This window comes from Bubalus kerabau, chromosome 7 (assembly GCF_029407905.1).
Source record: "Bubalus kerabau isolate K-KA32 ecotype Philippines breed swamp buffalo chromosome 7, PCC_UOA_SB_1v2, whole genome shotgun sequence".
Taxonomy (NCBI): domain Eukaryota; kingdom Metazoa; phylum Chordata; class Mammalia; order Artiodactyla; family Bovidae; genus Bubalus; species Bubalus kerabau.
The window spans coordinates 40,169,766-40,192,634 of NC_073630.1; the positions used below are offsets into that span (position 1 = coordinate 40,169,766).

Genomic DNA, 22,869 nt, shown 5'->3' on the forward strand with positions numbered 1-22,869 from the left:
CCAAGTAAAGAGAGTAAACAGCTAAATGTGTGTAATATGAACAAGCTCCTCAGCAGTTTTTTAAAGGTCCTTTTCTTCTCTAAGCTAATATTCTAGAATGCTTTGTTTTTTTGTTTCATTGGTTTTGTTTTTAAATGAACGTTAGGTGTAACTTACAAACATTAAAATGCAGCCCGTGCAAGGTTACAGTTTGGATCGTAACAGCTGTATACATGCCTGCAGCCTCCACGCTCATTGTACGGAACATTGTCACGGCTCCAGAAAACCCTGTCCTGTCCCTTTGCTGGCACTTTTGCACCCTAGGCCCCAGGGAATCACTGACCTCACCATAGATGAGTTTTGCTCATTTTACAACTTTTATATGTGTGGTACCTTATAATACATATTCTCTGTGTTTGGCTTCCTCTGCTAAGCATATATATATCTTTTAACATGTAGTCATATATTAAAATGTGTATTGTGTTGTGTGTATCAGTGCTTTATTTTTATTGTTGTGTTCCATTTTATGACCGTATAACAGTTTATCCATTCACTTGTTGAGTTATGAACAGTCTTCGTGTGAACATACTGTTTTCCGTTAATCTTAGATAATACTCAGAAATGGGATTTCTGGGTTGTATGGTATGTGTTAATCTTTACAAGGGACTGGCAAATTGATCTCCAAAGGGATTGTACAGTTTACATTCCTGCCAGCCATGTACTGGAGTTCCAGTTGCTCCACATTCTCAGGAGCACTCCATATTGGTGGTCATCTTAACGTTAGCCCTTATAGCGAATGTATGACATTATCTCAGTGTGGTTTTAATTTGCATTTCCCCTATGATTAATAATGTTTTGAGTAGTCTTTCATGTTCTTATTGGCCATTTTTAATGTCTTTTTGGTTAAGTGTTCAGATGTGTTGTACATTTTTCAAATTGGATTGTCTTATTAATGAGTTATAATCATCTTTATTCTGGTCACCAGTTCTTTATTAGATATATATGGCTTTTTTTCCTTTTCTTAATGGTGTCTTTCAAAGAGCAGAAGTTATTAATTCATTTTGATGAAGCCAGTTTTATAATTTTTTTTCTTCTCTGACTTGCTTGATGTCCTATCTAAGAAATCTTTACCTCCCCCAAGGTTGTTAAGATTTTATCTTTTGTTTTCTTCTATAGGGCTTCCCTGGAGGCTCAGACAGTAAGGAATCTGCCTGCAATTCAGGAAACTGGGTTCAATCCCTGGATCAGGAAGATCCCCTGGAGAAGGAAATGGCAACCCACTCCAGTATTCTTGCTTTGGAAATCCTATGGATAGAGGAGCCTGGTGGGCTATAGCACATGGGGTTGCAAAGAGTCAGACACCACTGAGTGACCAACGCTTTTATAACACCTTCTTCTTTATAGTTTTTTCATGACTCATTCTGAGTTCATTTTTATGCTTTTAGTGAAATGATGTCAAAGTTCATTTTTTCATATGGCCATCCACTTGTTCCAGCACCATTTTTTTAATAGACCATTATATTTCCCCATTAAATTGCTTAAAGTCTGTCAAAAGTCAGTCAACCATGTATATGCAAAGCCTTTCAAAATTTGATATTCTAGATCTTAATATAGAAAGTGTATAATCTTGCTTATCAATTTTTTAAATGATAATGTTTAAAAGATTTTTATGTTGACTAGTTTCTAAATAAAATTAATTGTATAATATGATGAATAGTTGAACTGGTAGTATCTGGGTGTCTTTAAATTTTTTTTAATATACAAAATAATTCAGTCTCTGCCTTTTCATGTAATGCATTGATTGCAAAGTTCTGTTTCTATTCATTGTGATTTTTTTTTTAAGGTTGGAAGTAGATGGAAAGATGTGGTCTCCAAGTGTATCCGATGCCATTTCCAGCCATTGCTTTTGTTTTATGCGAACCCAGATGGCACAGCAGTTTCCACTGAAGATGCACTCAGGCAGGTCATCAACTGGTCACATCATAAATCTATTGCAGAAAATATAGGTAATTCTTCTTTAAAAGTTCTTTTTAGTGTTTTTCATTGTCAGAATCACACTAGAAATACTAATATAGTGAATATGAAATGAATTTTGGGGATAATCTCAAAATGTAGTTTCAGTGGAGTCCAGGAAAATTCTAATACTTTGAGTTAGTCTTTTTAAAGAACCTTTCCTCATCTGTGGCCTCAGAGGCACCTTCAGCAGCCACCCACTACCCTGCTCACACAAGCCCAGGAGGGGTTACTTGGCTGGTAGCTCTTGCTAGTGATGAGTACTGAGATTTCAAGTAAGCACACCAGAAAAGTCCAAAGGAGCTAGGCCACTTTTGAATGTATTAACAGCACATGTAGAAATCCTTAAAAGATGTCAGTCCTCTAAGTTTTTAAATAATGTTCTCATTAGTGTTAAAAGTGACTGAAAAGATGATTCAAATATCTCTTCTTCTGGTAGAGAGGATGAAAGGAATGAAACATTTTTGTTGGTCTTTTTAAGGATGTGAAAAGCCCTCGATTTCTAAGTCAGAAAATTCAAAAGAAAATGGATTTGGTGATCAGACAAAGCAGAGAGAAAATCAGAAATTTCAAGCAGATAGCATTTCATCATTTAATCGGAGCCACATTCAAACAAGTGGGGGTAGAGGACCAGGTATGTGGGGGGTTTTTTTGGCTGTTCTGTGTGACATACGGGATCTTCGTTCCCCGACCAGGGATTGAACCATTGGACCACCAGAGAATTCCTGACCAGATATGTATTTAAATTTTCATTTTTACGTTGTCCTTGAGTAGTTAAGCTTCCCCCCTTTTCACTTACTGTATATAATTCTTTTTAAAGACCAGAAGGAGAATCCTTAACTAGCTTTCCTTGGCCATGAAGAGAAAATAGCAAATAGAAACAAAATTTTGTCTTCTGACTTAAGCATTTGTCTGAGACCTATAGTTTTATTTGAACACTTTGATTCAACCAGTGGTTGAGTTTTTCCGTGTACTCAAGGCTGTACATAATAGGTTGGAGGCAATCTGGACTGTCACCAAAGAAAGCTATGATATGGATATGGCCTTTCCTTCAAGGAGTTAATTATTAACTTGGAGAGGAAAAACATTTAGTTAATAATTTGGCTCGTATGCCAAAATTAAATTTAGCATTAGTGAATGCAACAGGAATTTGAAGTTACTATTGTTGTAGTTTATTTTTAACCTCTTGTTTATTCAACTCTCTCTTGTCATTATCAACCTACAACTTTAATTTTCACAAATGAAGATCTGTGGTTAGGATCCAATAGGAGATATCAAAGTATGGTATATAATTATGGTTTAGAAATATATATATATAACTAATTGAGTGACTTTTGAGGATGATTTTATAAACGGCTTTTAAAATATATTAATGAAATAATGTCTAACCATAAAGTAACCAATTAAGCAAGAAAAGATTCAGAATTAACAATTATCAGTAACAAAAAACTATAATAAATGCTTTTTAAAGTTCTTAATGGAACTATACCTTTTTCCATTTTATATATTCATCTGTATTTTGTTAATATATTGCATCTTAAATTTTTAATGTGCAGTTTGTGCTTTTATTGAATAGCATGAAAAATGATCTGTGTTATAAGAATTTTTTTTTTTTTTTTTTTTAGTTAAGTCAAGTCACAGTGATCAAAGGGAAAAAATTAAAGACATTTCCAGAGAATGTGCTCTAAAAGCCATTGAACAGAAAAACTTACTTTCCTCACAAAGGAAAGATTTGGAGAGGGGACAGAGAAAAGATTTGGGTAGACATAGAGGTAAGTTAAGAACTTATAGCATTCATTGGAGAAAGGCAGCTACAATCTTATACTTTAAAGCTAACTTTTATAATTTAATACAATTTAATATAATTTATTTATATATTATATTTATATGTTATGTATCTTAGTATGATTTCTATAATATGCCAGTTACATCTATAAATGTAAAGTTCCCTAGTTCTTATTCAATTATAGCCTGGAAATTTTGTGGGTTTTTTTTTATAGTTTCACCTTGTAACTATAAATTCAATTCACCTGTATGGTGCATTCAAATAATAAGAAACGTTATACAATTAAATAAAAAGAACTTTTTTTCCTGCAACCCTTGACCTTTGCTCTGTTCCGCTGTTAACAGTTTCATGGTCATGTCTTACTTTTATGGTTTTATACTCTTTTATTTATGGACATATCATGATTTAACTGATAACTTCTAGGCTTTAAAACTTGATTTAATATTCTTGCTGCAGTGAAATCCTTTCACAGTTACCTTTGTGTACTTTTTGCATGTAGCCATAGCATAAAATTTTTTCAGAATGATTACTGGGTTAGCATATGTTTATTTTCAGTTTTGATCGGTGTGGCTCAGTTGCCCTCCTAAAATACTTGACAGTCTGCATTCCCACCAGTGGTGATTAAGGTCTGTTTCCTGCAGTAATTGGTTTAGTAAACTTTTAATCTTACCAATATAGTAGGTGGGAAAATATGTTTTTTGTTTTTTTTTTTAAATTTTACATAATTGTATTAGTTTTGCCAAATATCAAAATGAGTCCGCCACAGGTATGCATGTGTTCCCCATCCTTTTTGTTATGAATGAGATAGAATACCTTTTTTTAAACTTCTGTAATTACCTTGTGATCTGCTTTGCAGATAATTTTTTAAAATCATTATATAACCATTTATGTTATAAATGTATCACATCAAGCATAAATAGAGATTTCAAAAGCAATTTTTAACCTCAAAGCACTATGTGATTTAAATAACTATGATTATTACTGTTTAACTTTTCTTCCCAAAGAAGGTGTTTGGCTTGTGACTAACAAGTGGCTCTGAAGAGCTTTTGTATCATTATTTACTTATTTATTTTTAAAGATTTGGTTGATGAAGACCCTCCACATTTCAAGACTGGATCACCTCCTACCTTAAATGGCTTTAGACAGTATAGGAATCCACATCTATATCACAGTCAAGGAAAAGGACCGTGTAAGCATGACCGAAATGCCCATCAGAATCGAACTTCTGCACAAACCTCAAGTTCAAGCAAATCCCAGATTCTTGCTTCGGGAGAGAAAATAACTGGCAAAATTAAGAGTGACAGTGGTACTGGGTATGATACAGACAGTAGCCAAGATTCTCGTGATAAAGGAAGCAGCTCTAACGGCAGCAATAAAAGCCGAAACCGAGGTTGGAAACCTATGAGAGAAACATTAAATGTTGATAGTATTTTTAATGAAAGTGAAAAAAGGCAGCAGAGTCCAAGGCATAAATCAAATATCAGTAACAAGTCTAAATGTAGCAAAGATCAGAGTTTTAGCAATTGGCCGAAAGAGAATCCAAAGCAAAAGTGTTTAATGACTATATATGAAGATGAAATGAAGCAGGAAACGGGAAGCAGGAGTTCCCTTGAATTTAATGGAAAAGTAGCAGAGAAAAATAAAGCCCTCAAAGAAACTAAAGTTCATGGTGACAACTGGCAGATGCAAAGGACAGAGTCTGGATATGAAAGCAGTGATCATATCAGTAATGGCTCTGCTAATTTGGACTCACCTATTATTGATGGAAATGGTACAGTGGTGGATATCAGTGGTGATAAAGAAACCACATCTTTCAGGTAATACACAAATTATATAAATGATTTCCCTTTTTCTCTTTTTAATTACTTGAAGGAACTTTCAAAGATTGGGGTCAGTTAAATGAAAAGCAAAGAGCTTGAGCTCAGAGTAACCTGGGATATTGCAGGTTTGATATTTTGAGTTTCTCTTTTTAATAGTTATCTCCTGATTCCCAAAATAACAACTGTTTATTTTGGATAAATTTAGAAAGTAAAATGCACTATCATTTTACCACTAAAAACTATTGATATATACTACAAGTTTTAAACCATAAATTTAAATTGGTATAACTGTCATTAAGCTCATTGCTTAATTCTTCAATCTATTTAATGCTCATTATCCTATCTCTAACATCTGTAACTCAGAGCTGGGGTTATTTTCTTCTGTCATAACCCAGTTCCATGAAGGAGATATTTTTCCTTTAGCAAATATTAAAGCATACAGCCAAGTAATTAAGTTTGTGTTCAATTAATTCTTAATTCTGAAAACATTTATTATATTACTGTTAGCAGTCTACTTCCACATCTCTGTGTAACCTCTAAAATATGTCCACAGCTTAGGTCAGTTAACCCACTATGTCTTCCCTTAATCAGTCTAAAACATCTTAATTCAATATTAGCTGGTATTTTATCACATTGATTATTGAAAAGCCAGATTTGTAAAAAATGACCGCCATGTTTTACTAAAATAATCATTATAATGAAGACTTAGGGAAGTTTTTTTATTTGGCAGGGTAATTTCATAATACTTCTTAAGGTATTAGAAAGATCAGGACTTTGTAACCAGATAGGCTTCAGTTCAGTTCACTTCAGTTCTGTTGCTCAGTCGTGTCCGACGCTTTGCGACCCCATGAATCGCAGCACACCAGGCCTCCCTGTCCATCACCAACTCCCAGAGTTCACTTAGACTCACATCCATCGAGTCAGTGATGCCATCCAGCCATGTCATCCTCTGTCGTCCCCTTCTCCTCCTGCTCCCAATCCCTCCCAGCATCAGGGTTTTTTCCAATTAGTCAGCTCTTCACATGAGGTGGCCAAAATACTGGAGTTTCAGCCTCAGCATCAGTCCTTTCAATGAACACCCAGGACTGGTCTCCTTTAGGATGGACTGGTTGGATCTCCTTGCAGTCCAAGGGATTCTCAAGAGTCTTCTCCAACACCACATTTCAAAAGCATCAATTCTTTGGTGCTCAGCTTTCTTTATAATCCAACTCTCACATCCATACATGACCACAGGAAAAAGCATAGCCTTGATTAGATGGACATTTCTTGGCAAAGTAATATCTCTGCTTTTGAATATGCTATCTAGGTTGGTCATAACTTTCCTTCCAAGGAGTAAGCATCTTTGAATTTCATGGCTGCAATCACCATCTGCAGTGATTTTGGAGCCCCCAAAATTAAAGTCTGACACTGTTTCCCCGTCTATTCCCCATGAAGTGATGGGACCAGATGCCATGATCTTCGTTTTCTGAATGTTGAGCTTGAAGCCAACTTTTTCACTCGCCTCTTTCACTTTCATCAAGAGGCTTTTTAGTTCCTCTTCACTTTCTGCCATAAGGGTGGTGTCACCTGCATATCTGAGGTTATTGATATTTCTCCCAGCAATCTTGATTCCAGCTGGTGCTTCTTTGATTTAAGTTATTGAGCAAATTAATTTGACTTTCACAGCCTTAATCTGTGACCTGAGGATAATAACTGTTGTAAAATGAGGATATTCACTACTTTAAGTATTGTTGAGATGTAATTAATCCCCTAGAGCAGCACATGGTGTATAATAATTGTTTAACAAATGTTTCCTTTCTTTTTCTTAGGGTAAAGTAAATAATAATCCATGATAGCTGATATGTTTGGTGTGTGTTTTTTTTATTTTCTAGTGATCAGATTAAGACAAGCAACCTAAACACAGAACATGTGAACTATACCTCCCAACAGAGCAAAAATAACTTAGAAGGTAAAAATTTTTTAAAATATATTGTAATAGTAGCAGTAAAAAGTAAATCATGATATTAAGAGTAAAGCAGCTGAGAACAGTCCTTCTACTAATGAGTTGATGAGTAATGAGGATGGAAGTTGGGAGAGTTTATGCTTAAAGTCTTAAAGGATGCAAATAGCTACTTCAGGAAACAGGAAAAAGGGCAAGTGTGTCAGCCAGGCTAGGCTATATTCTGGCCTGTGCAGTGGTAGCAACCTGAAAATCTCAATGTCTTAACACAAGATTGTTTCTTGCTCACAACACACGTCCGGTGGAGGTCAGCATGACGTCTCTTCCTGTGATGTCTCAGGGCCTGAGACGCATGGTACCCGCATCTCCACCAGCGTTTCTCTAATTGTTGCAGCATTGCGGGAGAAAGCAGTGAAGGGGGCACAACGTGGGGAATCAGTCACGTGTGAGGGCTTAAAACTGTCAACCCAGAAGCGATCCAGGCGCTGCCGCTCACATCTCACTGGCTGAGCAAGGCTTCACAGTCAGGCTAATATCACATAGTGTGGAAAAGGGTGGTTTACCAGTGCATTCAGTCTGTATGAACAGTCCTGATGTCTGCCGCATGCATTAAGGATAGACAGAAAACCCGATAAACAGCCTGTTGGAAAAGTTCAGTTTGGAAGCAGTAAATGTGTAATGGTGTGAATTATTATAGGTGATTTGTTAGCAATGTAGAGCAGCTCAGAAGCAAAGAAAATTAGATATTTGAATGTGTATAGAATTTGGGAATATTACTGAGAGGTTATACCTGAAGAACTTGGGAAATGGGGTTCAAGGAAAATGATGAGCAAGGGGATTATAGAGGTTGCAGTCAAAGACATTGTCTTCAAATTTTAGAATTGAGAGGATTAGAAGGGATATAATTTTTAACAATAAAAAACAGCTATGATGAACACATTTTAAAGTTTGTTTTTAGTCTTTATCTTCCTTAAGGCTTTTATGGAGATTATTTTTCAGGTTGCAGATGTTAAATTTGATTAACTATTTTAAGTATTTTGTTTTCTTCAGAGGGTATAATATCAGAAGGAAGCACTTATATTAAGGAAATAACCTTCCTTTCCCATATAAAATGTCTCGCCTGTTTTAAAAATCTGATAAAAGTCTGGTAACCAAGTATTACAGGAAACAGTAAGGGGTTGGCCAAAAAATCAACAGCCAAAGTCAGTAAAAACTGAGCAGTCATTGCAAGTTCACTGCCCTCTACAAAATGATGCTTGCTTCCTGACATTAAAAACACAGGGTCATAGAAATGTTGATGGTTTGGAGTGCATTGTTATAAGAACTCTGTAGTGGATTTCCCTATTTAATATGAAAGAGTATATATGTAGCCCACTTAAAAATATTCTTTTTAATTATAAAATACATAACAAAATTTGTCATTCTAATCATTTTTAAGTAAAGATTGCGTGATAATAGCTACATTCATATTGTTTTGCCACTGTCACTAGCATCTATCTCCAAAATTCTTTCACCTTCGCAAATTGAACTCTATCCCATTAAACAACTCCCCATTTCCTCCTCCCTCCAGCCCCTGGCAACTGCTGTTCTTCTTTCTGGCTCTTTGAATTTGACTACTGTAGATACCTCATATAAGTGGAATTATACAATTATTTGTCTTTTTACAACTGGCTTATTTTGTTCGTTAATGGGCTTCCCTCATAGCTCAGTTGGTGAAGAATCTGCCTACAATGCAGGAGCCCCCAGTTCAATTCCTGGGTTGGGAAGATCCCCTGGAGAAGGGATAGGCTACCCACTCCAGTATTCTTGGGCTTCCCTTGTAGCTCAGCTGGTAAAGAATCCGCCTGCAATGCAGGAGGCCTGGGTTCGATCCCTGGGTTGGGAAGATCCGCTGGAGAAGGGAATAGCTACCGACTCCAGTATTCTGGCCTGGAAAATTCCAGGGACTATACAGGCCATGGGGCTGCAAAGAGTCAGACATGACTGAGCGACTTTCACTTTCACTATTTTGTTTTGCACAGTGTCTTCAGAGTTCCTCCGTGTATCAGAATCCCACTCCTTTTTTAGGCTAACATTACATTATATGACGTAACACATTTTGTTTGTCCACATTTGGGTTGGTTCTGCCTTTTGGGTATTGTATGAAATGCTCCTATTTATATAGATACCTGAAATCCCTGCTTTCAGTTCTTTTCAATATATACCCAGAAGTGCAATTGCTGGATCCTTTGGCAATTTTATGTTTAATTTTTTGAGGAACCACTACACTATTTTCCATAGCAGCTGCAGCATTTTCATTCCCACCAGTAGTGCACAAAGGTTCTAGGTTCTCCACCTCCTCACCAGTACTTGTTATTTTCTGTTTTAATAAACTTCAAAACCTGTAAGAGTTCGTTAAGCTAGTTTTTGCTTGTGTGCATGCATGCTAAGTCACTTCAGTCATGTCTGACTCTTTGTGACCCGATGGACTGTAGCCCACCAGGCTCCACTGTCCATGGGATTCTCCAGGCGAGAATACTCGAGTGGGTTGACAGGCCCTCCTCCAGGGGATCTTCCAGACCCAGAGATTAAATCCGCATTTCTTAAGACTCCTGCATTGGCAGGCTTTTTTTTTTTTTTTTTTAACCACTAGCACCATCTGGGAAGCCCAGTCTTTGCTTAGGGAACCTTTATTAAAGTACATACCTTATGGTATCCATATGTGTATTCCCCTCCCCTTGTCGTTGATTGAGAACATGTTAAAGTGGGTATAGCAGTTTATTTCCTAAGCTAAAAGGTTGCCCTGTATGGATTTTTTTTTTCCCCAGTCAAGCACAATTTAATTTTTTGTGGCATGGTATCATTTTCTTGGATTTCTCCTATTTCTTATTTATAAAATGGGACACACGTACATTATTGACCTGAAGAATCACTTTCTATACATGGATAAAAGAACCTTAGAAAAAAATTTTTAATTTCTATATTCTGTTTGACATTTAAGTCAGCTTTTAATATTAGTCTGTATAAGTTTATGTACTGGTAGAGAACTTAAAATCTAAAGTAGGGCCATTGTGGTTATTTCACTAATAATTTTTCACTGATAGAGATACTACATAGCCTGTTATATTTATGGGTTCTGTTGCAAATAGAAAAAATACTTACATTGCCTAAAGCTATTATTTGAAAACATTTTTGAAATTCCACAATGCCATTTGGATTATTTTAGCTCCTGTATTAAAAATGGGTCACTAATGGGGATAATTTCAAATGACTTAAATTGCATTTAAAACAGAAGAAATGACATGTTCAAAAGTACATGGTCAGGAGAAGATACCACATATTGGACGAATACAGGTAACTTGTTATATACAAGGCTGGAAGGCATCCATGGAAATTCTGAGATGATGGATAGAGGCTAGAGAGAAGCCAAATCATGATGAAACTTTTATGCTATTTTTAAATCCTAAGAAGTGGAAAGGCACCAAAGGACAAGAAGAGTAGTGTACTCCAATTGCATTTTAGAAAAGACTTTTTAGTGGCTGTGTAGAGGGTGAATTTAGAGCAGTGGGAGAAAAATTAGATATAGAGTTTAATAACTTAAGGCAGAAAAGATGAGTGCATAAACTAAGGCTGTATCTATGTCAAGAAAGAAGATTTCAGAGATTATAAGTATATGTGGACAGTGGAGTCAGGTTCTATGACAGAGGTACACAGTGCAGGAAAAGTAGGAAGTTAGGAGTGGCCGTATTTGGGTCTTACCTAAGTGGATTCACCATTTATCCGAATATAGGAAGAAGAGACAGATTTGGAGGGTGAGAGTGCTCGGTCGCTCAGTTGTCTGACTATGACTGCATGGACTGTAGCTCACCAGGCTTCTCTATCCATGGGATTTTTCAGGCAGGAATACTGGAGTGGGTTGCCATCTCCTCCTCTGGGAATCTTCCTGACCCAGGGATCGCACTTGTGTCTCTTACATCTCCTCCATTGGCAGGCAAATTCTTTACCACTGGGTCACCTGGGAAGCCCTCATATTTTGGCATCAAGTGGGGATGTCAGATTTAGTTTTGGATTTGTTTGGTTTGTCATTTTAGGTAAACAGATTTATTAGACAGTTACAAATGTCTGGAATGCAGGAAACATGTATCGGTAGCCATCAACATATATCAGAATTGAATGCCAGAGACGTGAACAACATCACTCAGGAAAACATGAGATGTCAGGGCAGAAGGTAGATGAAGGAACATGAGGTTTGTTGACTAGAAGGGATGAGCTAAGGTAGAACGAAGGAGCAACTTTGGAAAAGAATGAGTAGTAACTGGAAAGTATGAGAAAATACAGCAGAGGAAATTATCGCACAGAAACTAGGGAAATGGGGAGCTTCAAGAAGAAAAATGGTCACAGGTAGAGGAGAATAAGGATTAAAAACTGCTGGTTTGATTTAGCAGTTCCAAAGAATAGCAAGAAGAGATAAGAAAGCCTTCTTCAGCGATCAATGCAAAGAAATAGAGGAAAACAATAGAATGGGAAAGACTAGAGATCTCTTCAAGAAAATCAGAGATACCAAAGGAACATTTGATGCAAAGATGGGCTCGATAAAGGACAGAAATCGTATGGACCTAACAGAAGCAGAAGATATTGAGAAGAGATGGCAAGAATACACAGAAGAACTGTACAAAAAATATCTTCACGAGCCAGACAATCACGATGGTGTGATCACTCACCTAGAGCCAGACATCCTGGAATGTGAAGTCAAGTGGGCCTTAGAAAGCATCACTATGAACAAAGCTAGTGGAGGTGATAGAATTCCAGTTGAGCTATTGCAAATCCTGAAAGATGATGCTGTGAAAGTGCTGCACTCAATATGCCAGCACATTTGGAAAACTCAGCAGTGGCCACAGGAATGGAAAAGGTCAGTTTTCATTCCAATCCCAAAGAAAGGCAATGCCAAAAAATGCTCAAACTACTGCACAATTGCACTCATCTCACACACTAGCAAAGTAATGCTCAAAATTCTCCAAGCCAGGCTTCAGCAATATGTGAACCGTGAACTTCCTGATGTTCAAGCTGGTTTTAGAAAAGGCAGAGGAACCAGAGATCAAATTGCCAACATCTGCTGGATCATGGAAAAAGCAAGAGAGTTCCAGAAAAACATCTATTTCTGCTTTATTGACTATGCCAAAGCCTTTGACTATGTGGATCCCAATATACTGTGGAAAATTCTGAAAGAGATGGGAATACCAGACCACCTGATCTGCCTCTTGAGAAATTAGTATGCAGGTCAGGAAGCAACAGTTAGAACTAGACATGGAACAACAGACTGGTTCCAAATAGGAAAAGGAGTACGTCAAGCCTGTATATTGTCACCCTGCTTATTTAACTTATATGCAGAGTACATCATGAGAAACGCTGGACTGGAAGAAACACAAGCTGGAATCAAGATTGCCGGGAGAAATATCAATAACCTCAGATATGCAGATGACACCAACCTTATGGCAGAAAGTGAAGAGGAACTAAAAAGCCTCTTGATGAAAGTGAAAGTGGAGAGTGAAAAAGTTGGCTTCAAGCTCAACATTCAGAAAACGAAGATCATGGCATCCGGTCCCATCACTTCATGGGAAATAGATGGGGAAACAATGGAAACAGTGTCAGACTTTATTTTTCTGGGCTCCAAAATCACTGCAGATGGTGACTGCAGCCATGAAATTAAAAGGCGCTTACTCCTTGGAAGGAAAGTTATGACCAACCTAAATAGCATATTCAAAAGCAGAGACATTACTTTGCCAACAAAGGTTCGTCTAGTCAAGGCTATGGTTTTTCCTGTGGTCATATATGGATGTGAGAGTTGGACTGTGAAGAAGGCTGAGCACCGAAGAATTGATGCTTTTGAACTGCGGTGTTGGAGAAGATTCTTAAGAGTCCCTTGGACTGCAAGGAGATCCAACCAGTCCATTCTGAAGGAGATCAGCCCTGGGATTTCTTTGGAAGGAATGATGCTAAAGCTGAAACTCCAGTACTTTGGCCACCTCACGTGAAGAGTTGACTCATTGGAAAAGACTCTGATGCTGGGAGGGATTGGGGGCAGGAGGAGAAGGGGACGACAGAGGATGAGATGGCTGGATGGCATCACTGACTCGATGGACGTGAGTCTGGGTGAACTCCGGGAGTTGGTGATGGACAGGGAGGCCTGGCGTGCTATGATTCATGGGGTCTCAAAGAGTCGGACAGGACTGAGCAACTGATCTGATCTGATCTGAAGGCATTAGTGACCTAGTGAAAGCAGTGTTAGAGGCACGTTAGAATAGAACCAAGAATGTGATAGAACTGAAGTGTTTAAAAAGTAAGGGGCAGTGATGTTTGTAACTTATTTTCAAATGGTTCAGGGGAAAAAAAAAAAGGTAAAATGATAATAATAGGTGAATCTGGGTAAAGGATATACAGGTAGGTATTCTTTGTAGTAGTTTTAGTCTTTCAGCTTTTCTGAACTTTTTGAAGTTATCTTCCAACTAAAAGTTTTTCAGAAAAGATTACAGTAAAATAAAAAGTGAATAAAAAAGCAGTAAATAAATGCATGTGTCTGTCAAAATCCTTGCTGTGAATAGTAAAGAATCGAAGTGAAGTGAAAGTCTCTCAGTCATGTCCGACTCTTTGCCACCCCATGGACTATACAGTCCATGGAATTCTCCAGGGCAGAATACTGGAGTGGATTTTTTCCCTTCTCCAGGAAATCTTCCCAACCCAGGGATCGAACCCAGGTCTCCTGCATTGCAGGCAGATTCTTTACCAGCTGAGCCACCAGGGAAACTAAAGGAGAAAAATGAAACCGAGCGCTTATTTTGCATTTATGTTACAGAAGGTAAAAGTGACTAATGTTGTACAGAGGAGGAGAAAGGTGTGAAAATTAAGAGTAGGACAGAACAGTAATTAATGGAATGAGATCTCTGGAAGTAGAGTGAAAGTGAAACAGGGAAGGCTTTGAATTAAAGGTGTGGTAGTTTTTCTGTAATGGGAGAGATAAAGGTGAGTGTGGGTACCATTCAGTACGTATGTTAGATGAATCCTTTGAAGGAGTTCACACCTAATGGACTCTTTTCTCTGTGGAGTAAGGTTATCTACTGAAATAAATGTATGCTAAGACATTTACAGATTGTAAGTAACTAATCACATAGGCCTTTCAAAAACTTTTGCCATTTACTTTGGAGTCTAGTACTTAACAGTTAATCATAAAAGTCAGGGTTGGTGCAAGCTGAGATTCTTGATCTTGCAAAGGACAAGAAAGAGTGAAAGGAGTTAATCAGTGGTCAAAAAAAATCTGTTAATCTCCTTAATTCTTATTATAAAAAAATCTGTACCTCCAATGAGCTAAGTGAAATACGCTATCCTTAATGTTATTAAATCCTAAAATTAGTAAATGAAAAAATATTTTAATCAAAAAGTATATTTGTATACATAAGTTTGATTTTTTTCTCTAAGATTTTTTTTGCAAACTTCAGAGTATATTCATTTAAAATAAATACATTAGAAAGTATATCTAAAGAATATACTTTAGAGGTACTTTTAACATTTGATTTTGTCTCTGCATACTAAGTTTATTTTCTCTAAATAAAGAAAGAGCTTCACCAACCATTGAGAAGAAGTTGCTGTGGCCTAGCATCATCAAATATTTATATATTTTTAAAAACCATAAACTTTGCGTTGAAATTTAATTTGTAGCAAAATAGCATTATTTGCTCTTTCTTTAAAGTAAAATACCAGTGAGAAAAGAAGACTCGTTGCTTTTTATTTCGTATCATCCCCAAATTTGGTATCTGATAGAGTAGATTACTACATACTAAAGTATCTGTTCCTTTTGGCATGTAGTAAGTTCAGCCGGAAATATTTATACAGTTAAAATTTTGTGATTTTTTTTTTTTTCCCTAAAGTATTCAAATGTTAAATGTCTTTTTATTGTAAATCAGATCATTGATTAGGTTATTAGGCTTTGTAGTTGCAATATTATTTTTTTAGTCTGAAATCTTTGTATACAACAAGAGTGAGGATTATAGTGTCTAGAATAGCAGTTTGGTTTTCTTGTTATGTAAGTCTATTTTAAACCTAGGTTACCTTTTCAAATTAAGTAAATATATTTTGATTTCTTGACTGTTGGGCTTTAGGTTTGTTTGTATACAGTACCAAAATTAGCATTATTAATTAAAGCTCCTTGTGTTGATGTTGAAGTAGCTGCTTTGCCAAGTGTTAAAATCCAACTCTTAGATTTGCAAAGAACCTGGAGCCGAAATTCTCGGTAAAGACACATGGATGTCTGTGTCAGCAGAAGAGAAAAATAACACATCTATTTTTAAGTTAGTTGGAATTCTGAAGTCAGACCACTTGGTTGAATGCCTGCCAGTGATATTAAAATTTCAAGCATATTTATAAAACCTCTGCTGCCTCCTGCTGCCCATTGTGTGGATACTTTGAGAATTAAGTGTTTAATTTTTTGTATTTGTGAATATTAAACTTTAAGTTACAGATAAGTTAAGAAGTAAATAAACATTGTGTAGTTAAAATCACAGTGGATGGGAAATTATAACTTCAACTTAGAAATTTCTCAGACTTTAAAGAATGAAAAATAGTTAAGATTCTTTCTGATACTACTTTTTCTTTTTAGTCATAAAGCAGCTGTCAAAGATCTTATGCAAGTCTTCCAAATGTTGTTACATTTCTGTATATATCTTTTTAAAGAACACATTTTTAAATATTACCACAGATATCAGCAGAAAGTCTTAATTATTGGAAAACTATAAAACTCATGGTGGTAAATACAGGTTTTCCAAAACCCTTGCTTTCATCCAAAAGCTTGAATTTTATCATTGGCAATAAATACTGCCAGTTGTTTTCCTGAAATGACAGGCTCACTTCTTTCATTTTCAAGAAAATGTATGTCAGATACTCAATTCTGAATAACTGAAGTTGGTCCATTGTCTTTTCAAGTAAAAATGGTTTTCAACTGTAAAGATTAAGTGAAATAACTATTATCAACTTCTTAAAACTTGAGTAAGCAGTCAATAAATGGTAGCTAGTTCATGGTGGAATGACATTTTACGTGTTATCGTAATACCCTCTCCTTTTAATTCGGTTGATGTTCCTAATACTCCTGTGAAGCAGGTAAAATAGATAGTAGTATCTCATTAGGTAAAGGAAGAAACCTAGACTGTAAGGTGGTATAAGTTTTTAAAGTTGGTTTTAATATAAAGTAACCATCCAATAAACACTGAGTCCAAACTTCAACTTAAGTTGTGTGCCTGTGCTAAGTCACTTCAGTTGTGTCCGACTCTTTTCGACCCCATGGACAGTAGCCTGCCAGGCTCCTCTGTCCATGGGATTCTCCAGGCAAGAATACTGGAGTGGGTTGCCATGCCCTCCTCCAGGGGGTCTTCCCCACTCAGGGATTGAATCCTAGTTCTCTTACATCTCCTGCATTGATTGGCAGGCAACTCAAGGCATCTATTTTCAAATGTAGGATCTTCCCACCCATTCATCAGTAAAGAGTAAACGGGAAACACAGTTCCACATGACCCATCAAGAATAACACTTTTGGGGCATTGCTGACATTTTCATGTGTAATAAATTGAGGAAAGAACCATTAATTTTGTATAAAGGGTTCAGAAAAGGTATTATTTGAGCAAAGGCTTGAAGAACTAGTTTTTTTTCTGTTAATTTGGAAGAGAATTACCTGTTATATAGAAAACCTTATGTAAATTATGGAGAAGTATTGATTCCTGGGTCAGGAAGATCTGCTGGAAAAGGGATAGGCTACCCACTCGTGTTCTTGGGCTTCCCTTGTGGCTCAGCTGGTAAACAATCCTCCTGCAATGCAGGAGACCTAGGTTCGATCCCTGGGTTGGGAAGATCCCCTGGAGAAGGGAAAGGCTACCCACTCCAGTATTCTGCCCTGGAGAATCCCATGGACTCTATAGTCCATGAGGCCATGGGGTTGCAAAGAGTCGGACACGACTGAGCAGCTTTAACTTCACTTATAGATGGAGTAAATTCTGAAAGATCACTTACATAATTTTGTTTTTCTCATTTTCCTCCTCAGGCTTTAAAAGAGAACTCAAGAACTTAGATGTAGCCTCTAAAGCTCATGAGTTCCACCCAGAATCACATCTACAAATAAAAAATCCTTTGATAAAAAGGTAATCATAGCTGTTTGGAAATACTAGAATCTTCTAAATGCATGTATAATAGGAATTCTTTATCAGAAAGGCGTTCTTAGCTACCTGATAGGCATACATACTTACCTGATAGCCATGGGTCTAGAGTGTTATAATGCATATTTTATTGCGGATCATAATTATGGGGGAGCGTACAAAGTTCCTTGTACAATTTATGATTGTTTGTTTTAATCCTCACAGCATTCTTTTGAGGTAGATGGTATTTTACAAAAGAGAAAATTTGGGGTTTAGATTAAGTAATTTGTCCCAAGCCAATGGAGCCAAGTTTTCAGTAGAGTTCTAATCTACTTGGCAGAGCCTCAACTCATTTCATCTTTGTACTGTAATTGAATTCCATGCAAGTCACAGGAGAAAATAATTTAATCACATGAAGATAAATAATTTGTAATGTGATACTATTTCTATTCATCTTGGATATTATTAAGTAAAAGTAGTCTGATTATTTTTAATTAGTATCCTATCCTTATGGCATTATAAATAAAAGTACTTTTATTGCTATAAACATTGTAATGTTGGTTGGGAAGTGTTTTAGAGTATTGGAATTATTTGCTAATAACAGTTTCCTTAAGTCTATGCTATTATTTATAACAATAAATGTAATTTCAGTGTTTGTAAGTTGAAACTTTTTGGAGGGGGTCATACTACACAGTTTGTGGGATCTTAGTTCCCCGACCCGGGATTGAACCCCGGGCCCAGGCATGAAAGCACCGAGTCGTAAGCACTGGCCCACCAGGGATTTCCTGGAAATTTGCTTTTTAAAAAAAATTACACTTCTAATTATTACAAATCTGATATTGGTAATGATGTTTCTGGTAAACATTTATGTATTCTAGGATAAAGGTTTTGGATTCAGAGAGTGTAAATTGTTAATGGCTGTAATTGTTAATGGTTCCCATTTCTGTTATGTTATACCAATAACATAAACACTATATTGGGAAGTTAAACAATGGGACAAGTGTTTTTCTTTTCCCTCCAGTTTTGCACATTTGTGTATGGTGTTTTAGCTTTGTTTTTATTTTTCAGGTCACATATACATGAAACCAATGGAAAGACACTCCCTTCATCCAATCCAGAAATACTCAAGGACCACACAGTCAGAGAGCATACCCACCAGTCAGATGAACAGAAACTTGAAAAATCAAGCGAACCCAAGTTTTCTGAGTGGCTTAATAAAGAAAAGTCTGAGAAAACAGGTTTGCTTTTTCACACTGATGATAACTCTGGTTCTGGAAAGAGAGTGAACGGTAATGAAACAGTCTCACCATCTTCATCATGGTCTTCACACATGAGAACTGTGGGGTCAAAGCCAGAAACTGCTCCCCTCATCCAGCAGCAAAACATGATGGAACGATATTACTCTGAGAACTCTCTACCCAGGGAACATCTGGTTCAGTCAACCTGTAGATCTGACGGCTGTCAGATGCCGAAACTTGTTTGCCAGAATGCACCACCCCCTCTGCCACCAAAGAAATATGCTATGACCAGTGTGCCACAGCCAGAGAAAAATGATTCTACTCCTGATGTCAAAGTAACAGAGACGTTTAAGACGAACTCTTCTAGTCTTCTGAAGCACAGTCTAAGTACAGCCTCAGAGCCAGGTGTAGACATGAGTCCGTATGTGAATGAAGAAAGATTTAAGGATACATTTCAAGCAAAAGAGTATGTCGGCAACACATCAAACACTCCATCCAGCTCTGCAACTAAAGATTTTCAGGTAGACTCAGGTAGAGCTGTTGGTGCTTTCTGCCAGCCAGAAACAGACTCTAGTTCTATATGTCCAAATGAGACAGTTTCATTAACTACCTATTTTTCGGTTGATAACTGCATGACTGATACATATAGACTGAAATACCATCAGAGGCCCAAGCTTTGCTTTCCAGAGAACAGTGGCTTTTGTAATGATAATTCACTGTCTCAGAATGAAAGAGAGCTAGGACCTGTGTTACATAGTAGTTTTGGTTCAAACTGCCCTTCTGAGCAAAAACATAAACCTGGTATTTACTGTAATAGATAAATGATGACTCCGGTGGGCTTTTACTTCTCAGAGACCATTTAAGAATCAACTGACCAAACCTAGTGCTATATGAAATGAAAACCATGGCATTGTTAGTCATTAATCACTTTAACTTTCTATACAGATCTTTTTATCTTGTGAAAATCAACTTATTGGGTATTTTGGAAATTCCCTGACTAGCCTTGGCATGCCTCAAAAAATAGAAAATCAGGGTGTGTCCAGAAAGTCCTTTTTCACACACTGCAGTTGAGTAAAAATGTAATTTGACCCTTTATTTTTTGACTGGTAGACCCATAAGTATTAAACTAAGCAGTTCTCATATGTAGACTGGTTAACTGTGCTAACTGAAAGATAGCAGATGGCAGGTAGTTTGCATAGTCCAAGTAGTAGTTGCTTTGTGAGGAAGCACTTTCTAATGGGTAGCCAAAAGAAGGCTTCACCATTTGCTTTTGACTTCTGTGATAGTCTACTACATATGATTCCTTAAGTGTCTTAAAAAAAAAAAAAATCAACCCATGAAATTGATAGCATTTCAAGAAAAAAGCCTTAATGATAAAGCAATTTTTAATTAAATTCTCAAGGTCGGAAGAGACTTAATTTTGCTCCTAGAATTTTTACCTTCAGAATATCCTTTGTTGTATGTATTTATAAACATTATTTCAGTCATGTAAGCTAAAAATAATTAAAATATTTCACTTTAGTGTATTTATGTTACTTTTTTTCTAGTTTAATATGAAATATGAAAGGTTTTTATTTTGGTTTGGTTTACTTTGGGCTGCTAGTAACCAGTGTTAGGAATTAACCTAAAGCCTTTTTTTAAGAGTATCACTGTGACTGCCTAAATTTTCCCTGCTATAATAGTACTTATTTGTAGGTTGTCAGCCCATTTTAATGATATTCAGTCTTGAATTTGAAAATCATTCTGGATTTCCAGATTAAATATTTGCCTTTCATATAGGTTTAATTTTAATGAAATGCATTAAATTGAGCATCCTTCCCTTTTTTCTGCTCTAAACAAATAATACTTTTCCCCACCTACTTTCATGGAGGCTTTAAGTTTTCCATTTTTATCATTACAAGTGGAAATAAGTACTTTAATTGCCTTATTTCATAGTTGTCATTTAATTTTGTACTAAACTGGTACACTAATTGTGGTTTAGAATAGTTTTATATTGTCCATGCTAGAGAACTGAGAATTTGGGTAAATTTTATATATAAAACATAGTAATTCTGTAAATTAGCAAATTCAATATTTTGACCAGTTCCATAAATTGTTAAAGTATTCCAAAATGTTAATGATTAAAACTGAATATTTCTAGATAAGTAGAAAATTATTGCTTGTACAGGTCTAAGCTCAGTCCTGTAACCCAGTTATCAGATCTTGATCAAATTTTGTCTTCCACCTAGAGAAGTTTCTAACTGTAACAGTAGGTGATTATTATTTTATATTCTGTTAATGTAGAAATACTTGAATATCAACTAAGTACAATTTTATCTTTTAAGAAAGCTTTTTTTAACATAGCTTTTAGTATGGAAGGTTTGTAAATATTGTAAAGTTTGTAAAATTGTACTTGAAATATCAGTGTATTTAATTACTGCTTTTATAATATTGTAAAATACTAGAAAAATGAGCTTCAAGTATTTTTAATAATTTTCAAAAACTTTGTGTAGTTTGTTTTTATGTCCAGTTGAAAATGTATTATTTGAAACATTTAAACTGATTTCTGATACTTAACAACAACATAGATTTGTATGAAGTTTAACTCACAGTCGAGTTGCAGACATCACCCAGAAATGTCTGATTCTGGGGCTTTTTAAAGTACTGCTGTCCAGTTAAAACCTCCTGCATTATGCTGTAGTACTAACAAACTAGAAACCGACTGTTTTTGTTGACACAACACTCCAAATATAGACAGAATATGTATTTACTAATAATCATTCATATGTGAAATTTTTATTTCTAGGGTGACTTTATTTTTATACATGTTTTCTTGTGGTTATAAGATTATGATAACATTCAAAATAACACAACCAACAGCTGTAATGTTCAAAATACTTCAGAGTATTTTCATGTGATGTCAGTTTCTTCTGGTTCAAAATTTTGGAGGGGGGTAAACTGATTTTTAATATGGTTGGACTTTTCTTTGCATTCATGAACTGTTGATTCCTCTCTCATCCCTGTGAATTATGTATCTTATGGTTAACGTAGGTCAATTTAAAGTTCAGGGGTGAACTTGGAATATCACTGATCAAAAAAATTTGTCACAGGAGACTCTTAAGAGTTCAACTCCAGTGAGGTCTAAAGGAGAGTTCCCACAGGAGCTGATAAACTTTCTTTAAAGTCAGCGAGTCAGTATAATAACCTAGGCCTTGTGCACCCTAAGACCTCTGTAACAGCCCCTCAGTTCTGCCAGGGTGGTGTGAAAACAGCCAGAACGTAACATTTACATAATATGCTAATGAATAGGCTTGTCTCTGCTCCAGTACAACTTTAGCAGCATTGAAGCATGGATTTCACATCATTTCCACTTCATGAAATAGTCTTTCTGTTTTTTTCTCAATCATTTTAAGATGTAAAAATCATTCTTAGCTCACAGGCGGAGGCAAATGGGCCAGATGTGGGTAGTTTGGTGACCCTTTCCCTAGAGCATAACATCTACATTAAATGCCCTCAGTAAATAATTTTGTAGCCTCTGAGTGTATCCCCATGCCATTTAGGGACTAGGTATATGGAGCACTTTACATCCTAAAAATTTCAGGTTAACAGACTTCTAAAGATTTCACCACAGTTAGTCATTAGCCAACTGATTTCAAATGGTTAAAACAATCATTTCACTTAATGAAACTGTGATATTTACAAAGGAATTGATCAGACTAAAATCACTTTGATGTTATTCTTTTGATGTCTTTACTGTAGCAAGTTTGCCAAATTGTTTTTGATGTCTCATTTACCCAGTTCAAAAGCTTACAAGTACACTATATTATCTGAGATGGCACAGTGGTAGGCACGATTTCATCTGTAGGACACTGAGATATTCAAGAGTTGTGGTAATAGGCTGATTTTAGGCTCAGAAAGGTGGTATGGATTGTAAATCTGTGTGTGTGACCTAACACACAAGTAATTA

At 36.2% G+C, this 22,869-nt stretch overlaps 1 protein-coding gene across 4 annotated transcripts in view; it reads left to right on the forward strand.

The window, feature by feature from the left end:
* USP53 (ubiquitin specific peptidase 53) overlaps positions 1-20,001 on the forward strand; it is a 57,396-nt gene extending 37,395 nt beyond the window's left edge. For all 4 annotated transcript variants that reach the window (XM_055588050.1, XM_055588046.1, XM_055588048.1 and 1 more), the window contains 7 exons: positions 1,823-1,985; positions 2,474-2,626; positions 3,618-3,764; positions 4,857-5,595; positions 7,470-7,546; positions 17,595-17,691; positions 18,754-20,001. In XM_055588050.1, coding sequence (XP_055444025.1) covers positions 1,823-1,985; positions 2,474-2,626; positions 3,618-3,764; positions 4,857-5,595; positions 7,470-7,546; positions 17,595-17,691; positions 18,754-19,744 — 2,367 coding nt within the window. In that variant the 3' untranslated portion in view covers positions 19,745-20,001. The remainder of the gene's footprint in view (positions 1-1,822; positions 1,986-2,473; positions 2,627-3,617; positions 3,765-4,856; positions 5,596-7,469; positions 7,547-17,594; positions 17,692-18,753) is intronic.
* The last annotated feature ends 2,868 nt before the right edge of the window (positions 20,002-22,869 follow it).